The sequence below is a fragment of the Hemicordylus capensis genome, chromosome 3 (genome assembly GCF_027244095.1).
Source record: "Hemicordylus capensis ecotype Gifberg chromosome 3, rHemCap1.1.pri, whole genome shotgun sequence".
Classification (NCBI taxonomy): Eukaryota; Metazoa; Chordata; class Lepidosauria; order Squamata; family Cordylidae; genus Hemicordylus; species Hemicordylus capensis.
In genome coordinates, this window is record NC_069659.1 from 36,806,587 (window position 1) to 36,830,410 (window position 23,824).

General features: G+C 46.3%; 1 protein-coding gene across 1 annotated transcript; it reads left to right on the forward strand.

Annotated features, from left to right (window-relative positions):
* The first annotated feature begins 8,582 nt into the window (after nt 1-8,582).
* On the forward strand, nt 8,583-23,547 carry SHISA2 (shisa family member 2). Its single transcript, XM_053312684.1, has 2 exons — nt 8,583-10,807; nt 19,189-23,547. Exons 1-2 carry the CDS (start codon nt 10,477-10,479, stop codon nt 19,740-19,742), a joined length of 885 nt encoding a protein of 294 aa, XP_053168659.1. The 5' UTR covers nt 8,583-10,476; the 3' UTR covers nt 19,743-23,547.
* Nucleotides 23,548-23,824: the final 277 nt, after the last annotated feature.

Here is a 23,824-nt window from a genome sequence, read left to right on the forward strand (position 1 = left end):
GTTCGGCTATCCCCTCACTCTCCCTCCTCCTCCCTCCCAGGAAGATCTCGCAGGGCGGAGGGATAGAGACCGAGAGTCCTTGCTGATGGGGTTCTCTCTGAATCCTGATCAGGATCGGATCCAGGGCAAAAACATAAAGTAATGGGCTCAGTGGGCATCCTTGGAGGACACCCGAATGCAAAATGATCAGGTCGCCCCGCCATCCATTAATCTGTGGTGTCACCTTTGCATTCATATAGAGCAGCTGTATCCAAGTCACGAATAGGGGTGGTATACCTTTAGCTTTCAACAATGTCCACAGATAATTGTGGTTCACTTTGTCAAAGGCCTTAACTTGATCCAATAAGAGGAGGTGACCTTTCCAACTTTCATTCTGTATAGAGTAAAAAAGTTCTCTCAGCAGACACAAAGAGTCTGTCATCTTTTTCCCCGAGATAGCGCTTGTCTGCAAGCTGTGGACCTATTTAGGGGCCGAGAGAGACTCCTGCCTGCAACCTTGGAGAAGCTGCTGCCAGTCTGGGCAGACAACACTGAGCTAGATATACTGACTCGGTATATGGCAAGCTTCCTATGTTCCTGTGATCCGAGTCACTTCCTGCTGCTCCGACTCCTTCACCCTTTGCCTTTTGTAAAGGCAGAACAGAATGTGACCGGGACTAGGGAGATGCAGGTTGAGGACAGTGGTGGTGCTGACATGTACTACACACACTTGTGCCACCAGAAGAATTGGGGGTGGGGTGGACCCAGGACTGGATGAAGTGACTGGAGGCAGTGGGAGAGAGGAGGTGGTTGATCTTCCACCAGAGGTGAATGCCTCATTCAGTCTCACTAGCGAGCCAATACTCTTTCTCTCTCGGGACACCCCCTTGTCTCTTCTACACATGGAATGCCACCCCACTGTCTCTGAGAAAGCAGCCATAAAGGTCCCAGTTCAGACTGAGACAGAGAGAGCTGCCTTTTACCAAGTCAGACCATAGGTCCATCTAGCACAGTATTATCTACACTGGCAACAGCTCTCCGCTGAGAGAGATTCCTGCCTGCAACCTTGGAGAAGCCACTGCCAGTCTGTGAAGACAATACTGAGCTAGATAGACCAATGGTCTGACTCAGTATATGGCAGTTTCCTATGTTCCTAAGGTTTCAGGCAGGAGTCTCTCCCAGCCCTACCTGGAGATACTGCCAGGGATCTACCAGATTCTACCTGGGACCTTCTGCATGCAAATATGCAGATGCTCTTCCACTAAGCCATGGCACACACTCACACACCCCTTACCAGGGGGTGAGTGGGTGTGTGTGGGCATGGGTACACAACATTTGGCTCAACAGACATTATTTTGTTGCTCAAGCTCACCCAGCATGGTGCCCAGACACGGCTCCATTTCAAGCACCTCAGTGATTTCTGATTATATCTCTCTTCACCATCTCAGTTCACTGCACAACTGACTTATGGTTTGTGACACCCATTGCAGGAAGGAACTCTGTGATAAGAAGACCGGGTGGCTAGTTTGGACTGAATGGCCAACATATGAAGCTGCCTTATATATGAAACCATTGGTCCATCTAGGTCAGGGCTGCATACAATGGCTGACACTGGGTCTTGACTTGGGGGAGGGTATTTCTCAGTCATACCTGGAGATGCAACTGGGACCTTCTGGGACCAACGATGTACTCTCTTGCTGAGCTACACCTGCCACCCCCGCCCATGGCACCAGGTTGGGGTCTCTACACATTTCCTGTCATTGTGGGACAAAAAGCGCCCAACACCTCAGCTTCACATCTGTACAATGAATGCACAATATCGCACTCTCTGATATCCTATGTTACCCTTTCCTTTTGGCCTTTCACCCTTTCATGTGAACTTATAAAAGCAAGTACAACTTCATAGTTGAGCACAGTTCATTCCAATCTCTTGAATTAGACGGATGCCAGATCAATTAATTATGCTATCTATCATGATGCTTAGATACTGATACAACTCTGCATGTGAATTAACAGATTACACTTTAGAAAGATACAGAAATCCAGATGTATGTAACTAGATAACTTTAACCTAGGGCTATAACAGAAAAGCCTAATTGTAGCAGTCTTTAGAATTATGGATTGCTTCAGATAAACAATTTCTTGTCTCCACCCACCCCACCCCCCAACCCCAGTATTTCCATGTGTGATGCAGCAGAATCCATCAGGTTATCATTAGATTGTTAGTGGCCCCCCCAGGAAAACAATTATTTCACTTTTAGCCTCTAGTTTCTTACCCTATCATGAGTCTTCTGTGTCCTCCAATCCCAGGAGTTCCCTACATCAATGAGCCAAGAGACTCTACATTGAGACACATAACTATGAAGTTTATTGATCATGTCTGCACTGCACTGCCTCCATGAGAATTCGCACAATGCTATCTGAACTCCTGAAGCCTTTCCCAGCATGCACTGAGCTCAGTGTAAATATTGAAAAGTAGCCTCTGGAGGGGATCTATCCTTTGCTTCTACACAGTCATCTTCACCTAGCTGGATGGAAATGTCCCTGGGATTATTACGGAGTCTATCATTCTTACAGCACACTGTTCACACTGCTTTATGTTCCTTAAGTCTAAATTGGCTGTCTGGTGCATTTTGCACAGCTAGTATTTGAATCTAGAAAAATGTGCAGCATCATTGGCATAACAGCTACTCCTCAGGTTTGGAAGTGCTATAGCAGACGTTTTAGCCTGATGTTTTTCTATATGTCTTTCTTGTGTGCTTTGAATATAATGAATCACCATATTAGCCATCCAAAAGGAGTTCCTTTCCAGTTCAGAAAGGCCCGAGGTTTCCAGCCTGGGGATGGAACTAGGGATGGGAATGAACAAGTCTCGGCACTCTCTTTCTGGAGTACTGAACCTGTTTGAACACCAGCGTTCAAGCCGGCCCAACAGCCAGTGGCGGCAGAGGCGTAACTATAGGGGGGGCAGGGGGGGCACGTGCCCCGGGCGCCATCTTTTCTGGTCACGTGGGGGGGCGCCGCCATGACCAAATTCTTTTTTTAAAAAATTTAATTTTTTGTTAATACAAATGTTTCCTGCTCAGTGCAGCAGTGCTGCAGCAGTCAAGGGAGCGCATCGGTGCCCCCTTCCCCACGAGCAGTCCCTTCCGCGCCACCTGCACCCCCCCATTGCTTTGCTGGCGCCTGGCGGCCAGTCAGTGGCCTGGCTTGGCAGTGGCGGCGGGCGCTTGTGAGGAAAAACCTAAGTATAATGTAGTATGTTGGGGGGGCAGGGGGGTGGGGGGGCGCCATTTCAGTGCTTGCCCCGGGCGCCGTTTTCCCTAGTTACGCCTCTGAGTGGCGGTGGGGGTGCCTTTTAAAAAAACAGGTAAGGAGCTCCTTACCTGCTCCCTTCCTCCCCACTGCTTCCCCCCTCCCACCGACCACCCCACCGTGAGGGGCTGCAGGCAGCATTCCTTCCTGCAGCCCCAATCGATGTCAGCACACACATGGCCGGGGTGCATGTGCGCTGGCCATTTGTGTGGTCAGCATTGTGTTGCTGACCAAGCAAATGGCCGGCGTGGGAGCGCACCAGTCTTGTGCATGCTGTGCCAATTGGGGGTGCAGGAAGGAATGCTTCAGCCTTGCACAGTTGTTTCTAAAACAAGGGCCAGTGGGGGGAAAGCAGTGGGGAGGGGGGAGCAGGGAAGGAGCTCCTTTTTTTATAGACACTTCACCCCACCCGGGAGTGAACCAACAGCTCATGCACATCCCTAGATAGGACTGTAACTCAGTGGTAGATCAGATCATCTGTTTTGCATGCAGAAGCTGCTAATTTCAGCCCCTGGCATCTCCAGGTAGGAGTGGGAAAGACACCTTCCTGAAACCTTGGAGAGTGACTGCCAGCAGCTTACGCACTGCACAAGGGTACACACTGTGTACACACGTTACTAGTGCACAACTTGCACAAATGCCAAAATTGTGCATATGGTGTTACGTAAGAGTAAGCCCATTGGAAATAACTTAATGAAACGTAACTCAATGAAAGTATTCATCAGACGCAGGTGAGGCGGTGACCGTCCTGAATCGGTACCTGGATGCAGTAATTGCCTGGATGAGGGTGAATAAGCTGAGACTCAGTCCAGGCAAGACAGAAGTACTGCTGATCAGTGGTTCCTCTGCCCAGGTGAATAATGTTCAGCCTGTCCTCGGTGGGGTTGCACTCCTCCCCTGAAGGATCAGGTTCACAGTCTAGGGGTAATAATTGATCCAGCACTGTCGCTAGAGGCTCAAGTGGTCTCTGTGGTTCACAGTGTCTTTTATCAGCTTCAGCTGATATGCCAGGTGTGAACTTATCTGGATAGAGTTAGCTTGGCCACAGTTACTCAAGCCCTGGTAACCTCTTGCTTAGACTACTACGATGCATTGCATGTGGGGCTGCCTTTGAAAGCGGTCCAGAAACTGCAGCTGGGACAAAATAGGGCTGCAAGATTAACTGGGACTGGACATTGTGATCATCTTACACCAGTGCTTTGCCAGCTGCACTGGCTCCCATTATGCTTTCCAATTCAAAAGCCCTAAATGGCTTGGGACTGGATTACCTGAGAGAGAGCCTTGCCCCATAGGACACGACCTGGACCTTAAGATCTTCTTTGGAGGCCCTCCTCCAGGTACCCCTTCCAAACGAGGTGAGGTGGGTGGCTACCAGGCAGAGGGCCTTTTCGGTGTTTGCACCCTGTTTATTGAATAGCCACCCCAGTGAGGTTCACCTGGCTTCATCACTTGATTGATGAAGTGATCAATCACTTCACCAAGTAAATACCTTTCTGTTCACACAGGCCTTTTACATTTTAATTTTTAATTCGATTTTTAAAACTGATTTTGAAAAAGTTTTTAAATTTTGTATTGCATTTTGTATTCCCCTGCTCTTGTTTTGTTATGATTTAATGTATTATGTGTTTTTATTTGATGTTTCAATGCTGTGTTGTGAGCCGCCTAGAGAACAATTTGTTATGGGGTGGCTGACAAATACAGTTGTCTATGTATTACTATTACTATTATTATTTCTTATTTGCACATCCAAACAGGTGTTATTGACTGGTTTGTTTTATCCAGACATCGAGTCCTTCCCAAGGACCTGGGATGGCTGAATTTTATTGTCAATGTTGCTGCTGTTGTTATAGATATCGTCGCAGAATATAGGCTGTTCCCAGTAAAGTTGCTTTATTTATTTTATTTATTTTTTATTATTAATGAGTTATCAAGAATAAGGATATGTGCATTTCCATATTTATTTAAATTTTCCTCACTTGCCTTCATTGGTTCTCAGTTACATTACTAGTCTCAATTTTATGCATTGATATCTAGGGAAGTAATCCCATTGGATGTAGTCAGTCAGTTTTTATTACAGCCATTGGCCAGCCAAAAGATAAAAAACCAGAACAACAAATGTAACTAATATACACAAACAGTGGCTGATAATTACACACAATAAAACAGTGTACAAGCATCCAAGATAGATTACTTTAAAAACAGTAAAACAACTACTAAAATTGAGGCCTTAATCTCATAGCAATATAAATTTGTGATCGCACAGCTTGTGTCCGCAAGGCAATATTGTGTATAAAAAAGCTCACACCTCCCAGGAAATCTAACTAACAGGAGGGAAGGGGGGAAATAAGTTCTTCTCTAACACCTTGATAGAAAGAACAATATAACAAAACATGGGTAACTGTTTCCAGGAGGCCAGAGCCACAGGGGCAGAAAACCATAACTGAAGAATCCTTAGCAAACCTCCTTTCTAAAAGAGAGGAGGGCAGCAAATTTAAGCGAGCACGAGCAAATGCAACCCAAAACTTGGAGAAGTGAAGCGTTGTTAGATAATTTGCACCTCTATCTCCCATGGGGCGGAGGGGGAGAACCCAAAATGTAGGGGAGAGCAGGTCCTGTTAGCCGAAGATGTAAGTTCCTGACGTTCAATGTAATGCAACCGTAGAAGTAGTATTTCCCCACTGGATGTAGCATCATGCTGTCAGAATGTCAGGGGTTCTCAAACTTGGGTCTCCAGTTATTGTTGGGCAACAAGTCCCATCATTAAACCAACAATCATTGGCCAAATTCCATTGTGGCTGAGGATGACGGGAGTTGTAGTCTAACAACATCTGGGGATCCATTATTAATTATTAATAATAAATTTGATTTTCTATACCGCCCTTCCAAAGATGGCTCAGGGCGGTTTTTACAGAGAAACAACAAATAAATAAGATGTTTGAGGACCTCTGCAATATGTGATTTTTGATTGGCTGGGATTGTGTATGTGGCTAATTCAGAAAGGAAAAAAAGAAAAAGCAGCCATATGGGGGGAAATGATGCCAAGAAGTGCAGCTAGGGGAAATACTGGCATCAACCAGCATTGGAAAAAAGGTGAACATTTCCACAATTTAAGTCTCTTTTTTCCAGAAAAATTTCTACCCTACTGAAATTGCTAGCAAGACCCTCAAAACAGAAGCTGGCAATACTCAGTGCAGTCAAACTTCCAATATTAGCAACTTGCAACTGAAACATTTGTTGAAGGAAAACTGGCCTCCTAATAAGCAATTCATAATATTTAAAAAATATATAATTTATTCTGAGTCAAAACCCTTTCAGGAAAAAAACCTTAAAAAGCTATTTAAATATTGCAGGTGGATAGGGTTATTCTCCCTGGTTCTGCCTGAAGGCTAGTTATCCCACACAAACTCCTCTCTTAATTTTTCTGACACTATTGTCACACCTCATTCTGACTGATGTAGACTCCTTGGATTAGGAAAGAATAATACTTCTAACAGAAGGTGGCAAAATGCCGCGGTGTGGAAGACACATATTAAAGTGATATATGAGAGAGAGAACAAGTTTGAAGCTGGTGCCTAGTGTGACTAGAGAGCTTTGTGCATCTGTTTATACACTAGATCACATGAGTAAGGGTATGACCCAGCTAAAGTGGTACTTTTAAGTCCTATTGATCTCAATGGGGGAACCAACATATGCTCAGAACTTTGTCCCACTGAACTCAATGAGAGGTAAAAAAGCTGAACTTTAGCTGGATCATGCCCACATATTGCGATGGAATAGACAACCACAGTATTTTTAATGACCTATCACCAACCTCAAAGTTTTATGTTGAATTTAGATAAAATCGTTCTTTGCAAGGCTCCATAGCAGTCGATCCCAATCCCAGCTTTGATGTCCCCTTCCAGTTTCCATTACATGGTTCTAGCTCTTGATCCAGTGAGTCTGTACATTTTGGAGTGCTTCAAAGACATTCCTAACAAAGTATTCCCAACATGGATGAAATTGTGGGGATTGCACTCAGTGTCTACATGACCACAGACACACAATGAGCAGCATTAGAGCAGAAACCCACTGCCAGCCACAAAGGTTTTCTGCCACAATTAAATAGACATATGTGGACATTACATGCATGTGTGACACTTGGCATGTCCTATCTCCGCGGAGGCAATTTGTTTTCTGTAAAGGAACTCTTCCTCTTGGCTTGAACAGAATACCTTTTAGCATGTTACCCCCGAAGTGTGGCACGACAACAGTTTGCTGTCTGATTGCTGTGACTACAGCACTATGGTCTTGCCTAAAGTGAATCTGGATGGAAGCCAGGGATCTGACAATAGAAGATTAATGTTCCTTAAATAGCTGTGGATGTTTCCCTGAATAGGCAATTCACCTGCAGGGTGGGGTATGGGACAGTCCTTGGGAGATGGTGGAAAACAGCAGATGGCAGTGCATTTTTAAAAGAGAGAGAGGGGGGGTGAGTTGGCTGGAGGTGAAGCAACATGGGGATGAGGGTCTATTCCTCTCCCACATATGGGACAAGAGATCTGCTGCCTTGTAGGAGTTCATCAGTGACTCCACTTTGGTCCTGCTTGTATATCTGTTTGCAGAGCAAAGACTGCAAACATGCTGTTTGGTTTCCAATGCACTCTCATCCAGAGGAAACCAAACTTGGCCAGGCTTCTGAAAGTTTGCTCGTGGAAGTGGAGAGAGCACATAATTTGGCAGTATTATTTTCCCTGCCACAACTTCCAGCAACTGTAGAACACACTTTGGGTGCATTTCGTTGGAAATAAAACCAGCAAAGTGTCTTGTGGCACCTAAAAGACAAATAACTTAATTGCAGCATAGGCTCTTATGCCATTATAAATCTGATAGTCTTCAACTTCAAGGTGCTACGAGATTCGTTTTCCCCCTCTGAAACTGACACCTGTGTATAACCTTTCTCACGTTACATGTAGACGCATCTTTGGAACCTAAACAAGACTGAAGGATTTTCCCCCCCAACGTAACACAAGAACCTCTCTTCATGTGGAAATGATAGAGGATATAAACATGCATCCTGTTTTGTTTAGCAGAGTCTCGCTGTGCTCTGTCTTGAGAATTAGCGATCCCTTTCGCCTCTGTTGATCGCCACCTTCCTTCCTTCCCTTTCTGGCAGATCGATCCAATCTCCCCATCGAGCAGAGGTAAATCAAAAGCTCTCCATTCATGAAGGAAGGGGAGGTGTGTGAGGGCTGCCGGTTTTAAGACGCATGCGCGCCCGGAGGGTGTAGGCTGCCTATAATAACAGAGGAAGCAAGTGAGCGAAGGAGCAGTGGAAGAAGCCGGTGCGCGCCAGTAGCTCGTGGCTGCAGCCACCTTCAACAGAAGACGGAGCCAGGAGTTTCTCAGTCGCGGAGGAAGTCTGGCTGGATGTCAGCAGAAGAAGTTGTTTGCGTCGTCTGCTTGCAAGAGGGGCAAAGAACCAGACCGCCCGGGGCTCCCGCTGGCCTCTCCAAAAGAGGGCAGAGGAGGAGGAAGCAGCGGCGGCGGCGGCAAAGAGGCAAAACTCCAGCGGGGGAGGAGGCGGCTGAGCCGAGAGGCAGACACGGCTCTCTCCACCACGTGCCTTTCCTTCCCATGGCCTGGACTGCCTGAAAGCCGGAGGCGGTTTCTTCCGAAGCTCTGCACGCGCGAGGCTCTCACTTTCCCGGCGTGACCGCGGAACAGCGGCTTGGGAGCAGGCAACCTCCTACTCCGAAGCTGGGGAAGCGTAGTGGCCGGACGGCGCGTCCCTGACGGCAGATGCGGTTTTAAAAAGCGACGCGCGCGTCGGAAGCGCGAAGAAGGGGAGTGACGCTGGTCAGCTGCTCACTGCTGCTGGGTTAGCCCTCTGAGGAGCCTTCGCCGGCCCATTGAGCCTCCGCGCCGCACACACGCAGGAGACGCGCGCACCGGCCAGGGACCTGCCGGGAGTGTTATGGTTCCCGGAGTCCCTCGCTCAGCTCTGCCTGCCCGGTGGCACAGCCCCGCCTCTCCTGCCCTGCTTGCTGCTGGACTTTGGGGTCGTTGCTACCTCTTAGGCGAGAGGGCAGCGTTTCTCCCTGTGGCGGCGGCAGCGGGCTCTGGCGCTTCTCTCCGCCTTGGGATACCCTCTTGCCGCCCGCCGCCGCTGGGAGTGCCTTTCTCTCCCTTCCCACAGTCACACCTCCAGCGCGGGTTTTCCCTCGACAGCCCGTCAGCAGCTTGCCTTGGACTAATGAGGTGGGAAGTCCCGCGCGGGTCTCTGAAGTAGGCAGCTGTGCGCGGAGCGAGGAAGGTGCCGCCAGCAGCAGCAAATGGCTCCGCAGTGGAGCGCGAGCACCGCCGCCCCTTCCCCTTAGGGGATTGTCTTGGAGTCCTTGGGGCTTGTCAGCTGGATTTTTTTTCCTCCGGCGTGGGCTGGTCTTGCTTCCCGCTTGCCAACTACAGGATTGCCTGCGGGCTGCTTCGCACGCACTTCAGCCGCCCGCCTCCCTGGGGACGGGAACCTCTCGCGCTCTGTGCACAGCGAGCTCCTTTGGCTTCTCCCATACCCGCCCGCGGGACGTTGTTCTGTTATCTCACAACAAGTTGGCTGCGGCTGCTGCTGCTTCATGCGAACTCGCTCCATAGCTTGCGCAGCCAGAAGACCTTGACTGGGGGCACCAGGCCAAGGGGGCGCATACACATAAGATAGCTCCAGGCGCAGGCGCGCTTTCTGCCACATGCAACTAGCGGACGCTTGACCCACGACATTAAACTCGCGCAGCTGAGGGCACCCTTGGGGGCTGGAACCCTAGACTGATCTCTTGTCTCCACAACACATTGTTCTGTCTTTAAAGTCAGTGCATAGACAGGAGTTCAGCATACACTTTGTGGGCACTGCGTCTTTGTGGGTGCGTATTTCACTCACAGACTTCTGGTTATACTCTCCTGAATAGTACACATATAGCGTCCCCAGGGCCGCCCTCCCCGCCTCCCCCCTCACGGTCCTATAGGTCCTGTAAGAGCCGCCAGTGAAATTAGCACACACAGAGACACTTTCCTGAGTGTTGCGTCTCGTTCCCCTCTCAGCCCAGGTAGAGAGGAGAGGCACGCCCGCCTGTCTAGCCGACCGAGCCTTGGAGGCCCGAGTTTGGGCGCCAGGCGCTGCCGCCGCCCCGGCCGCCACCCTCTGGAGCTGGTGCCATGTGGAGGGGGCGCTGTTCTCCGGGGCGGGCGGCCCTGGGAGGGCGGCTGCTGCTGTCCCTGCTGTTCCTGCTGGGGCTGGCGACTAGGGCGCGGGCCAGCGGCGAGTACTGCCACGGCTGGCTGGACGGGACGACGTGGCGGGACGGCTTCCAGTGCCCGGAGCACTTCGACGACGGCGACGCCACCATTTGCTGCGGCACCTGCGCCCTTCGCTACTGCTGCTCCCGCGCGGAGGCCCGCCTGGACCAGGGCGTGTGCGACAATGACCGGCAGCAGGGGGGAGCCGAGCATGGCCGGCCGGACAAGGACGTTCCCGACGGCGCAGCAGGTACGAGGCGAGGGGAGAGTCGCTGTATTGTGAATGCAGCTCTTAAGCGGGGCGGGTGCGCGACGGTGTGCCCCCCTATGAAGGTGTGCCCTGGCTCTGTATTTGCCCTCGAGGTCTCCTTGCCAGGTATCCCTGGTAACCTGGCACATCGCTAGGAGCACTGGAGAGGCTCTCTGGGTGCTTTCCCAGGTGATACTTAACACTCCTGGTGTGTGTGGCACGTGTCGTGTGAGTGATGTTGTTATGACCTGGTGGGGAGATGAAGTTTTATATGAAAGACTCTTGGCAAGCTGTAGCCAAGAGTAGTCTGTAATTCGAGTTATGAATATGTGGGAAATTCGTCAAATGTTTGTAACTTGGTCAGACGTGAGGCTAAAAAGTGCATTTGAGCCTTAGCTATTTTAGATGCAGGTGGGAATGTGGTTGATGCAGGATGGAAAGCACTCCAGCCGGCGTATTAAGTAACTCCTGTTCTCTCTCTGCCCCCACCCCCCCACCACCCACACATACCAGAAGTTTGCAAGAAGTTTTCTTTGATAGCTTTATATTTATGCAAACTGCCTTGAGCTTCCTTTCTGAGTGGAAAGGCGGGACAATCTTCAAGCAAATCAGCAAGCAGACTGTCAGAGGTGTAGCAGATCAGCTCAAAGTTTAAAAAAAATATAGCCTCCTGCTGTTTAAATGCATTCATGTTAAATTGGTTTAAAAACAAGGATCTGATGCTGTAGGTTGCAAGAGCATTTTGGTGTTGCACCATTTTGGTGCTGGGAATCCTGGGGTTCAATCATTTGCTTGCCTGGGCAGGGCCCTGGGTGACAATAACAGGTTGTGTCACCACCCACTTCATGATGAATCAATGTTGTTCCAGCCTTGCTAGAACTAGAAGCATATCTGTTGCTGTGCTACATACACTGTGACCCCCTGGCCAGAGTGTGAGGCCCTGGGTGGCTGTCCCTGGCCTAGGACCCCAGCCAGATAGCTCTTCTTTGAGTGAAAGTGGATTTGGTTTTAAATCGGAAACAACCCCTTTAATCCCTCTCTGTTTTCGAGAAACAGCTATATTAGTTATGGAGATGAATAATATTAGTCAAAAACGGTAAAATAGACGTTGACATTCAGGTTATCAGAACTACAGGGGGCAGCGGGGGGGGCAGCAACATCTGGCTTATTCAGGATACGCCTCTTGTTTGCTTACAGGTATAAGCCGGTGTTACTTCAGACTTTCATTATTATTATTATTATTATTATTATTATTATTAATAATTCAGTTTCTATACCGCCCTTCCAAAAATGGCTCAGGGTGGCTTACACAGAGAAACAACAAACAAAAAGTTGGAACCCTATCCCCAGAGGGCTCACATTCAAAGCCCTTTATGTGCTGTTTTTTCTTCAGGCTGTGAAACTGCATAAGAAAAACCTCCCTTTCACTTTCACAAATCCTGCAAGTAGAAAAACTTTTCACCCTTCAGTGTTTAGGGGAGAAGAGAAGGAGAAAGAGAGACATAGCTAGAGTTAAGTTGGACTGTCCTGCCTCTTCCCAGTCTTCTGGATTACTTCCATGATGACAAATTGGATGCTTCCCCTTCAGTGTTATTTAGCCTTTCTATTCTTGGGGGCATAGCAGGGGGCATAGCAGGGGCATAGCTAGTGAGGAGGGCGCCTGTGTTCTCCCCCTCCCCTAGGGAGGAAATAGGGAGGGATGGAGCTGGGTGGGGCCTCTGGAGCTGGGGGCCCCAGGTTTTTTGAACCCATCCGCTCAATTATAGCTACACCCCTGGGGACTGGTCAGGGCAGTCCAACTGCAAATCACTCCTAGGTGCTTGTAGGACAAATTCCAGCCAGCATGGGATCTTAAAGGTAAAGTTGTGCTGTTGAGAAAATATGTTTTGGGGATTGAAGATATGGGTTTGATGGAGGAGCATTCAGTAAATGAGGTGGGGCAGCTCTTCAAATGCTTAGGGGGATCTGTACCCTCTCTGGTTCTGTCACATTCCTGTAGCAGCAACTGGATTTGACTGAAAAGCAGTCAAATGACTCTCTAATCTTATTCCCTTGCATCCACAGAGCCCTGTGGTTTTCTTTGGGAGAATACAGGAGGGGTTTACAATTGCCATCTCCCACACAGTATGAGATGATGTCTTTCAACACCTTCCTATATCGCTGGTGCCCAATATAGGTATTTCCAATAGTCTGGGAAACATACTAGCAGGGATTCGAACTGGCAACCTCTTGCTCCCTAGACAAGTTACTTCCCCGCTGCACCATTAGGTGGCTGCATGGGATCTTACTGGTCTTTAAATTTCCAGGGAAGCCTCCCAGAACTCCTTTCCAAGATTTCCCAGTAACCAGTTCCCATCACAACTGCACCGGAAAGTTTTTCTCTCATCAATGTACAAAGCTCCGTTTACCGCTTTGATGTTCCAGGGGCCTCATTATCCTTTCATTCCATAACTTTTGTGACCCAAATGATCTGGGAGCACAATCTGGGCGTCCACAAGGTGCTTTGCTTTGGAGCAATCCCATTAACATCAAAAGTCACTATTCTGGAGTGCTTAATGGACTCCAGTCAACCTTATGTCATTTTGGGTCATCTGGTTCACCCCAGCTGCTGTGTGTGTGTGTGTGTGTGTGTGTGTGTGTGTGTGTGTGAGAGAGAGAGAGAGAGAGAGAGAGAGAGAGAGAGAGAGAGAGAGAGAGAGAGAAACAAAGCCTTCCCAGGAGATCTCAATAGGCAGGCAGAATCATATGGGAGCAGGCAGTCCTTAAGGACAAACTTAACTATGTATACCATTCTGGGCTCCTTGGAAGAAGAGTGGAATATAAATGTGAAATAAAAGGTACCTGGGGCCCAAACCATATTTATTGCTATAAAGGCAATAAATAGCCAGCACTTTGAATTGGACCCAGTGTTCCTTCTAAGGCATGCGCGTGTGCACGCTCTCACAAATTTTTTGATGTCCACTCAGTTCATTTTAGATCCTGCTCAGGTTGAATCAGGAAGGCCTCACTCTGAATGCAGGTGTGCGTGCGCTGCCTTGATACTGCCACCCAGAAAAAAAACTCATTCCGCACACAGATTAAAAAAACATAGAGAGGACACTGATTGGACCTGAAAGCAAATGGAGAGCCAGTGTAAATGGAACTAAGTGGGCCTCACATATGGAGGGACCCCATCCAAGGATCAAGAGTTATTTCAGTATTTGGGGTTATTATGCTGGATGTTGTTAGTGGCTGACATACTGCGCAACGTTCTTGGATGGTGCAGTGCTGTTTTATTTATATATAACCACACTGTCATGCAACTCCATTTATGATTCTGTGCTTGCACAACAGTGGGCTTGTGCAGTTACACAAATGTTACATTCCAGCACATGTGTAACACTGTGCATTATATCCGCTCAAATGAATATTCTGCCCCCCGCCAGGCCTCTCAGAATCTTAAAAAGGTCATAAACATGGTACTATCTCAGCCATTGGTCTTGACTTGTGGCACCCTTGCTAAAATCATTCACTGTTACTATCTTGGTTCATAATCTTTATTCTTAGTAATTTCTGGTGGAGAATAAATTTGCCTTAGGTCGCAGCAGAGACGTAACTTGCCTAGGAAGCAAGAGTGACTGACCAGGAGGTGACTGACCAGGAGAGGGGTCTTGGGGTCGTGGTGGACAGCTCGTTGAAAGTGGTGACTCAATGTGCGGCAGCTGTGAAAAAGGCAAATTCAATGCTAGGGATCATTAGAAAGGGGATTGAAAATAAAACAGCTAATATTATAATGCCCTTATACAAAACTATGGTGTGACCACACTTGGAGTACTGCGTACAGTTCTGGTCACCAAAGGACATTGTAGAACTGGAAAAGGTGCAGAAGAGGGCAACCAAGATGATCAGGGGCCTAGAGCACCTTTCTTACGAAGCAAGACTACAACACCTGGGGCTTTTTAGCTTAGAAAAAAGATGACTGCGGGGAGACCTGATAGAGGTCTACAAAATCATGCATGGTTTGGAGAATTTGGAGAGAGAAAAATTCTTTTCCCTCTCACATAACACTAGAACCAGGGGTCACTCCATGAAATTGATTGCCAGGAGGTCTAGGACCAACAAACGGAAGTACTTTTTCACACAACGCGTGATCCACTTGTGGAACTCTCTGCCACATGACAGCCAACAACCTGGTTGGCTTTAAGAGGGGTTTGGATAACTTCATGGAGGAGAGGTCCATCAGTGGCTACTAGTCAGAGGGCTGTGGGCCACCTCCAGTCTCAAAAGGCAGGATAGCTCTGAGAACCAGTTGCAGGGGAGAAATGGCAGGAGAGAAGGCACGCCCTCAACTCCTCCTTGTGGCTTCCAGCAGCATCTGGTGGGCCACTGTGACAAACAGGATGCTGGACTAGATGGGCCTTGGCCCTGATCCAGCAGGGCTGTTCTTATGTTCTTAAGAAGTTGCTGGTTCGAATCCCCACTGGTATGTTTCCCAGACTATGGGAAACACCTATATGGGCAGCAGAGATATAGGAAGATGTTGAAAAGCATCATCTCATACTGCGTGGGAGGAGGCAATGGTAAACCCTTCCTGTATTCTCCAAAGACAACCACAGGGCTCTGTGGTCTCCAGGAGTCTACACCGACTCGACTCGATGGCACAACTTTTACTTTACTTTACTTGAAGTGGATACCTTGGCCTGTAATCTCAAATGCATATTTGCTTATACAGGTTATTTAAATTTTGCTTTATAGTTGTAATTTTGTTATGGTCCTGTACTCACGTTGTTGCCATGATGATTTCATGGCAAATAGATGGAACTTCACTAGAAATTACGTATTTAGGTTTCTTTTCAGCCCATCCCTGGGGCTGGCGCTCTCTCTCTCTCTCTCTCTCTCTCTCTCTCTCTCTCTCTCTCTCTCTCTCTCTCTCTCTGTCATCTTATTTTCACAACAGTTCTGTAGTGTGTGTTTGTGCATGGGTGTGTGTATTCCAGACACACTCTGTTTGATAACAGTTGCCCTAATCCAGGAAGGAATGTTGGATCACCATGTTGGATGGAATCGAAGATGCCATAGACTGCTGTGCTTGCAAAACTGCTGTCCACGTTCAGCAACTGGTCTGGTGCTGTGTTTATGGTTGCAAATGTTTGACTGCAAGCTGTGCATACTCTCCCCGGTACTTGGCCAGTGCAGATCATATGTAGATGCACTTATGCTGTATGTAAATCCCAGCCTTGCATGCTGTGAGTGAGGATACACCTTCCCATCTATCCTGGGATGCAGATAATAATAATAGTGTAATAATCCCTCTGGGAATAACAAACTAGGGAAAGGTAGTTTCTACCAAGTTCTGATGCAGGCATCCAGGACAATTGGGAAGCAGACCCTTTAAGACCTGGCTTCTTTGTTGTGGGGAGAATTTGATGAGGAAGGAATCCTGCAAGAGACTTTTGAGTGAGGACTGATTGACTCATCCAAGTCTGAAAGGTATAATCTGCAAACTGTGGGCTGTGACCTGCTGGAAAATAAAGTGAGCAACTCCCCTGCACTACAGCACAAGGTCATTTCAAGAACAAGACCCTTGATAGAATTGTCCTTCTGGGTGGGAAGAATGGTGAATCGCCTCCATTTTCACTTCAATGGCTGGGAAACAAACCAACTCCAGAGGGATGCCCCTTCTAGCTCATATAGGTAGAAACTGCTCTTTGCTTATTGCTTAAGGAGGAGGATATAAAATGGTGTGTATACACACACACACATTTTATTATCCCGCTCTTCCTCCAAGGAGCCCAGAGTGGTGTACTACATACTTGCGTTTCTCCTCACAACAACCCTGTGAAGTAGGTTAGGCTGAGAGAGAAGTGACTGGCCCAGAGTCACCCAGCAAGTATCCTGGCTGAATGGGGATTTGAACTCGGGTCTCCCCAGTCCTAGTCCAGCACTCTAACCATGACACCACGCTGGCTCTCTGAAACAAAAAAAATTAGAAAAATTGAAATAGAGAAAAACATTTGTTATCACACAAGATGTATGTTTGTTTGTTTGTTTGACATATTTCTATACCGTCCAAAACTTAACGTCTTTAAGTTTAAGTAACTTTAGTTCTCCCTTTTGTTATAACTACTGAAATAAAGAAATAAGGAACACCGAGCCCAGGTGGCAAAGTGCATACCTGTCATTTTACTCAGCAGTTCATTCATACTTTACAAGTGACAGAATTTCTCTCCTTTTATTTGGTTTTGACAGGGAATACAAATATACTAGCCTTAATATTCTAGGTGGCAGCATTTCCTAGAACATCTCAAATGAGTTGTGGCTGAGACATATAAACTAGCATTGTACCATTAATGTTTTAGAGCATGGATTTTGCTTCCAATTAAAAAGGAACAAAAGCAGCAGCTAGAAAATCCCAGAAGGGAAAAGATTTCCCAAAAAGTATCCCACATAACATGGCATTTCATATCACCTTCTAACCCACCTGTTGCATACTTGCCCACGTATCCCTATTTTCCCATTCACCTGAATGGGGAAATGGGGACATGTTGGCAGGTATGCTGTTGCTTATGCTATGAACAAACAGCAGCACTTCCTAATCATGTATTTATGTGATTGGGTTTCAAAGGTAAACGTCAACCTTTTGACTGCTCTTTGGGAAAGCCTTGGTTGCTCTCCAGCATTTTCCCTGTGTTCCGTGAATCCTGAACACACAAGAACTAGCCTGAAGTTATGTTATAATTAGGGCTGATTTTCTCCTGAAAAGCATGAATGTTGCAGTGAGTGCATTCATTTCAATTAGGTTTGCATGGGGGTTTGTGCAAGCCTTCTGAAACCAATAGAGCTTCTGCAGCAATGTAGTTAGTGCACTGCTTACGGCGGTTCCATCCACAGCACTTTTCTATACTGATCCATTGTTAGATTGAGCCAGTGCTATTCTTTTGTTAATGGGCTGCTTAATCTTAAAAGAAATGCAGTCCTTGTCTTGTTATCTGAGCCCTGTGACCAGTTAACAGCCTGATGAATTTTACAGTTGCAATGAAGCAACAGCCCAGTTAGAAAATACTGCCTCAACATTTCTGCATGTTGATGCTGCTGGTGTTAACTTTATAGTGTTTTATTTTTACCCAAGCAAGTCTTGGAAGTAGGATATGAATATGTTGACTAAGGTGTTTGACTGAGTTCTGATTTAACATTGTACAGTTGGAGGACAGTCGTAGTCACTTTATTTGTACATGGCTATATTGCATAAAGTCACCTTAAGTGACGCAGCGGGGAAATGCTTGACTGACAAGCAGAAGGTTGCCGGTTTGAATCCCTGCTGGTACTATATTGGGCAGCAGCGATATAGGAAGAAAGGCATCATCTCATTTTGTGCAGGAGGAGGCAATGGTAAACCCCTCCAAAAGAAAAGAAAAAACAGGGCTCTGTGGGTACCAGGAGTCAAAATCGACTTGATGGCACACTTTACTTTACTTTATATTGCATAAATCACCTTAAGTGGCACAGCAGGGAAATGCTTGACTACAAGCAGAAGGTAGCCAGTTCAAATCCCTGCTGGTACTATATTGGGCAGCAGCAATATAGGAAGATGCTGAAAGGCATTATCTCATACTGTGCAGGAGGCGGCAATGGTAAACCCCTCCTGTATTCTACCAAAAGAAAACCACAGGGCTCTGTGGGCACCAGGAGTCGAAATTGACTTGACGGCACACTTTACCTTTACCTGTATTGCATAAACTGCTCTCAAAGTGATTCACAAGTAAAATGACTTTCTGGGAAATTCCTTCATTATTTACATATAAAAGCATTGGGAAAAATCCAATCTGAACTTGGGTATGAATGGAGCTGGAGGTTACTCTAAACGTGGTGTTGCCAGGGAAAATGGCATCCTTCTGTTTCACCATCTCTCCCCCATGATATACTGTATAGTAAGGGAATCATATGCTGTGACATAATCATGTTATTTTTCTCCCATCTCCCAAGAAGCAGCTGGTGATGTGGAGCAAGGGTAGGAAAACACACAACATGATGACATCATATCATGTATTTTGATTGCTACGTGTTAAGGAGGAACTTGACACAGGGTGCCGTTTTCAGCAGCAGTGCATGTTTTGGGTAAATGTCCAATTGAACTTGTGAAATAGGCTAAGGCTTCCATAATGTCTTTAACTAGGACTATATACCCAATAGTGAGAGAGAGAGAGAGTGTAACCTAATAGGTTAGGCTAACCTAAATAGTTTCAATAGTTCTCAAAGGGTTTATATAGACAAATAAACAAGAAATAAGATGGTTTTCTGTCCCAAGAGGGCTCACAATCTAAAACAAATACAAAGTCTTTCTCTGTTTTCTCCTATTAAAGACAGAAGAAAAGTAGTTAATGGAGTTTCTTTTCTGTTGGCAGTGCCTATCTATGTGCCGTTCCTTATCGTTGGATCTGTCTTTGTGGCATTCATCATCTTGGGATCTCTCGTAGCAGCTTGCTGCTGCCGATGCCTGCGACCTAAGCAAGAGCCGCAGCAGAGCCGAGCTCCTGGAGGCAACCGGATAATGGAGACGATTCCCATGATTCCAAGTGCCAGCACCTCCCGAGGATCCTCCTCACGTCAATCAAGCACTGCTGCCAGCTCCAGTTCCAGTGCCAACTCGGGTGCCAGGGGCCCCCCTACCAGGTCACAAACCAACTGCTGCTTACCAGAAGGGACCATGAATAATGTATATGTCAACATGCCAACCAATTTCTCAGTACTGAACTGCCAGCAGGCTACGCAGATAGTGCCACACCAAGGCCAGTATCTGCATCCACAGTACGTAGGCTATGCTGTGCAACACGACTCTATGCCCATGGCCCCTGTTCCCCCTTTCTTGGATGGTCTGCAAAGTGGATACAGGCCTATTCAGTCTCCTTATCCCCACAGTAACAGTGAACAGAAGATGTACCCAGCAGTAACTGTGTAGTTTTAAGAAGGGGAACAAAAACAAGTTTTAAAAAAGCAAAATGAAAATTTAAAAAAATTGCCGCAACAGACTGTGAGCAGAGGAGAAACGCTTTCAGAACGAAGTTTGCTGAACATCATTTGTAAATAATTTTGGAAGGCTCATGCAGTGTTTATAAACTCTCTTCTTTTCATTTGGGTTCAGTTGCCAAAAAGCTGTATGAAGATATATTTGAATTAACATTTCCAGATAATGTTTCCATTCCAATGCATGATTCACAGAGGCAAAGGATTATGTTGAAGAGACATCTGCGTTACAGCTAACAGTGTGTGTGTGAGAGTGATTAAATGCCTGAGCCATTAAGTGCCCTTCAGGTACACAGTCAAAGGTATTTGCCGAGTTAATAGAAAACGTTCTGTTACACTGTACAAGATAATATTTTAGAAGCGTCTTTTCTTACCCCCTTGCCCTGAGCCTAACTGTACTTCAAATTGCTGTACTGACAATCACAATGGTGACAGAAGACCAAACTGTGCAATCCTTACTAGCCACATCGTCCTAGCAGCTTAATTTGAAATTACTGTATCCTATATTGTGAAGATCATATAAAGAGCCTTCCTATAAAGTACCTTTATAAGAAGCATGCCAGACATCTAGGGCTGGATCCAAAGTTGCACAAGTGGAATGAGGTTCGCATAAGGGAACATCCCTTTCTCCCCTGGAGCCAGTGGGCAAGATGTGGACATCAACAAGTTGTGTCTTTTTGTTTTTGTTTTTTTGTTCTCAGACTCTTTGTTCCTTTTGGTTCTCCTCCTTTTCTACCAGGGCCAGCTAGCCCTGGTAGCCTGTAGCTGGCTACCAGGGCCAGCTACAACAACTATAAGGCTACAACATAATGCCTCTCCTTGGTTGCTGTGGATTTCCCCCTCTCCTTGCAGCCCACAAGCCCAATCTCACTCCTTTCCTGAGGGTCTCTCAGCCCTCTGAGCAGCTCGAGGTGGGTGGAGGGGAGAACTCAGAGAATTGCAGCAGGGAGGAGGGGGAAGTTCTCTTGTGCAAGGTTTATTCTGCTCATGCAAATTTAGAACCAACCCTTATTTTCCAGTGGTCTGTCATTTATCCAGCTTTTTGTTTTTTGACTTGTGGGCTGGGATCCAAAGAGCTACTTCAAGGCTTGATCAATTCCTGGTGGGATTTGGACTCTCCCTCGCTTCTTCTTTCACCCATGTACCTCCATTGCTGTACTGCAAAGTGTTTTGAAAGTTTCACAAAGGGATTTGCTCTGTGGTATGGAGAGCTGCTGTTTGAGAAACACAAGCCTCAGGCCACCTTGTTTGCATGGAACTAGTTGCATGGATCTTTGGGTTCTGGCCATGGGTAGGAACTTCTGATGTTTTGCAGAAGTGTGGTTTACTTTGACAGTTTTCAAGTCAGAAGTGAATGAGCAGGCTTTGTTCCAACTGAAATCTCCCCAAAAGCCAAACCTTTTTGTCCTGTGCATTTCATGTTTGACTGTATTTGCTTGTAAAGGCTACTGCAGTCCTCAAAAACACCCACTTCAGTATTTGGCTTCAGTAGCATGAGATTTGTGGTTTGCAGTCATAATTTCTTCCAGCATGACTCCCTGACCCTACACCAGTTAAATAGGATCCAAAAATCAAATATAGCCCCTCTCACAAATAGGATTCATATCTAATACTGTCTTTTCTACCCATATGTGTGTCTGTGTGTTTTAAAGTCAGTCCAAGCCACAGAACATGGAGAGACGTTTACAGCTAGAACAGGAGACCTATAGGGAGTGGGCGGGGTTTTTTTTTTTTTAAGCATTAGAAGTACACTGTGGCTGACATTCAAAGCATAGATGCATCTAGCAGCCTAACAGAACTTCCCAGCTAATGACACCAGTGCAGCAGGGAAGCAGCCATTTTTACACCCTCCCCTTCCCCAGGAAGCCCACTGTGCCAGCTGAAAATATGTCCTTGAGGGTTGTGAAGAAAATATGTCCTTGAGGGTGTCAAACATTGCTGCTTCCCTGCTGCACCAGTGCCCTTAGCTGGAAAGTTCTGTTAGGCTGCTCTCTTATTACACTGGTGCATCATCCTTACTCTGTATGTCAGCCACTAACACCATCAGAACATTTGTAGGGGAAGGGCATAGCATCTTGATAATTTTGCATTGTGTAACAATTGCTTTACTAGCAAAATAGTTCTGCATGATGGTGGGACTCGGATAGCATAACCCAAAGGGTGGCATTGCACTAAATCTGACAGATTCCATCTATCATCAGCAGAGCCAGCCTTAGGAGTGGGCAAGCCAGGTGGCTGCCCAGGACACCTTCCTGAAGGGAGCACTGAGCTGAGCTTGGCGGCTTCTTGTTTTTGGAGTGTAGTCTCTGTAGTAAGCTAGGAAGAAACCGAGTTCTGTAGCCAGTTTAGGTGCCAACTACAAAAATGAACTCCCATCAATGGCTGACATACCACAGAGTGAGCTGCCCATCCAAAAGGAATCTCAGAATGAAACATACTTAAAAGATTATTGTCTGACACACTGTGCAGTAAGCCGCCCATCCAATTGGGATCTGCGCTCACAGTATGTCAGCCAATGATTTTCAAAGTATGTTTCATTTTCAGAGTCATTATTACTGGGAAAGCTTGGGTGCAGGAGAGCCTGTGGCACTGATAGGTTTTGCAGTTGTGAGCAAGGCCCACAACTTGGCAACACTGATAAGCTAACCGTGAGGTGTGTGGTGTCTTAAGGCAGTGCTCGCCCAGGCCTCAATCATCAGCTCACTGTCTGGCAATAGTTATAAAAGAAGCAGAAGGCACATGTTAATTGTTAATGCATTTCATGCTTCAAAAAAAATAAATAAATCCACCTCTCTTTAGAATTTCATGTTTTACAAAGAATGGTATGTAGCAATAAGTGAGACATTCAATATGTTTCTGTTTACAGAAGCTCAACAGTTTACACATAGACACAGTGCCAAATTCAGCGGCTTTCTTTTTCCAAATGTGACACACACTAGTAATAAATGCAAAAGGAAGAGAGATTCTTGGCCAACAAAATAGGCATACAAGTACATGCATGACGCTAATACTCTGGTACTCTGGTGTACTCTGATACAGTGTGCAGTACAGATAACCATGTGTACTCAGATATACCTGTGTAGTTTTTCCATGTGTAGTTTCACTGGATCAGTCTGTTGCTGTTGGTTGTCATCATCAAAGTGCTCCAGTGTGTAGATGATTTGTCAAAAAGGGTGGCTTTTTAAATGCAACCTTTTTGTATTTGATTAACTTCTCAGCTTTAATTCTGCTGGGAGCATATGCAGAGCATTGGATACCCCTCAGAGTGCAGTTTGTTTGAGAAGAAACTGAAAATGCTCAGCAACTCACTGGATTGGACCCATCGGCTCTCTTTTAGGAGAGGGTCTCAGACTAATGTTAGGGTTTTCCCCCAGATGTGAACAGGAGTGCTAACTTCATTCTCTCTTTCCCAGAATTCATTGCATTCATTGCACATGCCCTGTTATATGAAAATCAGGTGAATCTCTTTGTTTACTTGTTTAAAAATGAATAAGTTAAATTGAAAAATATGTAGAAATTAATTTACAACAAATGGGGGAAATGCTTTGAGTTGTAATAAAAAAAGTTTGTGACATGTGGTGTTTTATATGTCATGTATAATAATGTAAAACCAATGTTAATGTTTGGTATAATTTTTTAAATTTCTTAAGGGGCACTTGAGTAAATGATTCTTACAAGTGAAAATTTTTTCATAATAAATATTTTATGGTGTGATTTCCCTTCCCCATTTTCCAATTTAATTAGGAATTATTCAGTTCTCATTTGTTTTGGTTGGGGTGTGTGTGTGTGTGAGTGTGGGAGAGAGGGAGGGTCAATATATCTAGGGCATGATCCAGCCAAAATTAAGTCTATTGACTTGAATGGAAGGGATTTAGGTATGTGCTTAAGGCTGCAGCCCCAGCCACAATGGCTTGGCTTAATGGAAATTGTAGTCCAACAACATCTGGATGCCCAAGGTTGAAAACCCCTGGCATAGATTATGCTGAACTGAAGATGATGTTCTTTGTAAAAATATAT

Bases quoted from the DNA above. Each gene is read 5' to 3' on its own strand.
- SHISA2 (XM_053312684.1), top strand. From the start codon at position 10,477: ATGTGGAGGGGGCGCTGTTCTCCGGGGCGGGCGGCCCTGGGAGGGCGG. The intron at 10,808-19,188 runs GTACGAGGCGAG...TTCTGTTGGCAG, and splicing joins CGTTCCCGACGGCGCAGCAG to TGCCTATCTATGTGCCGTTC.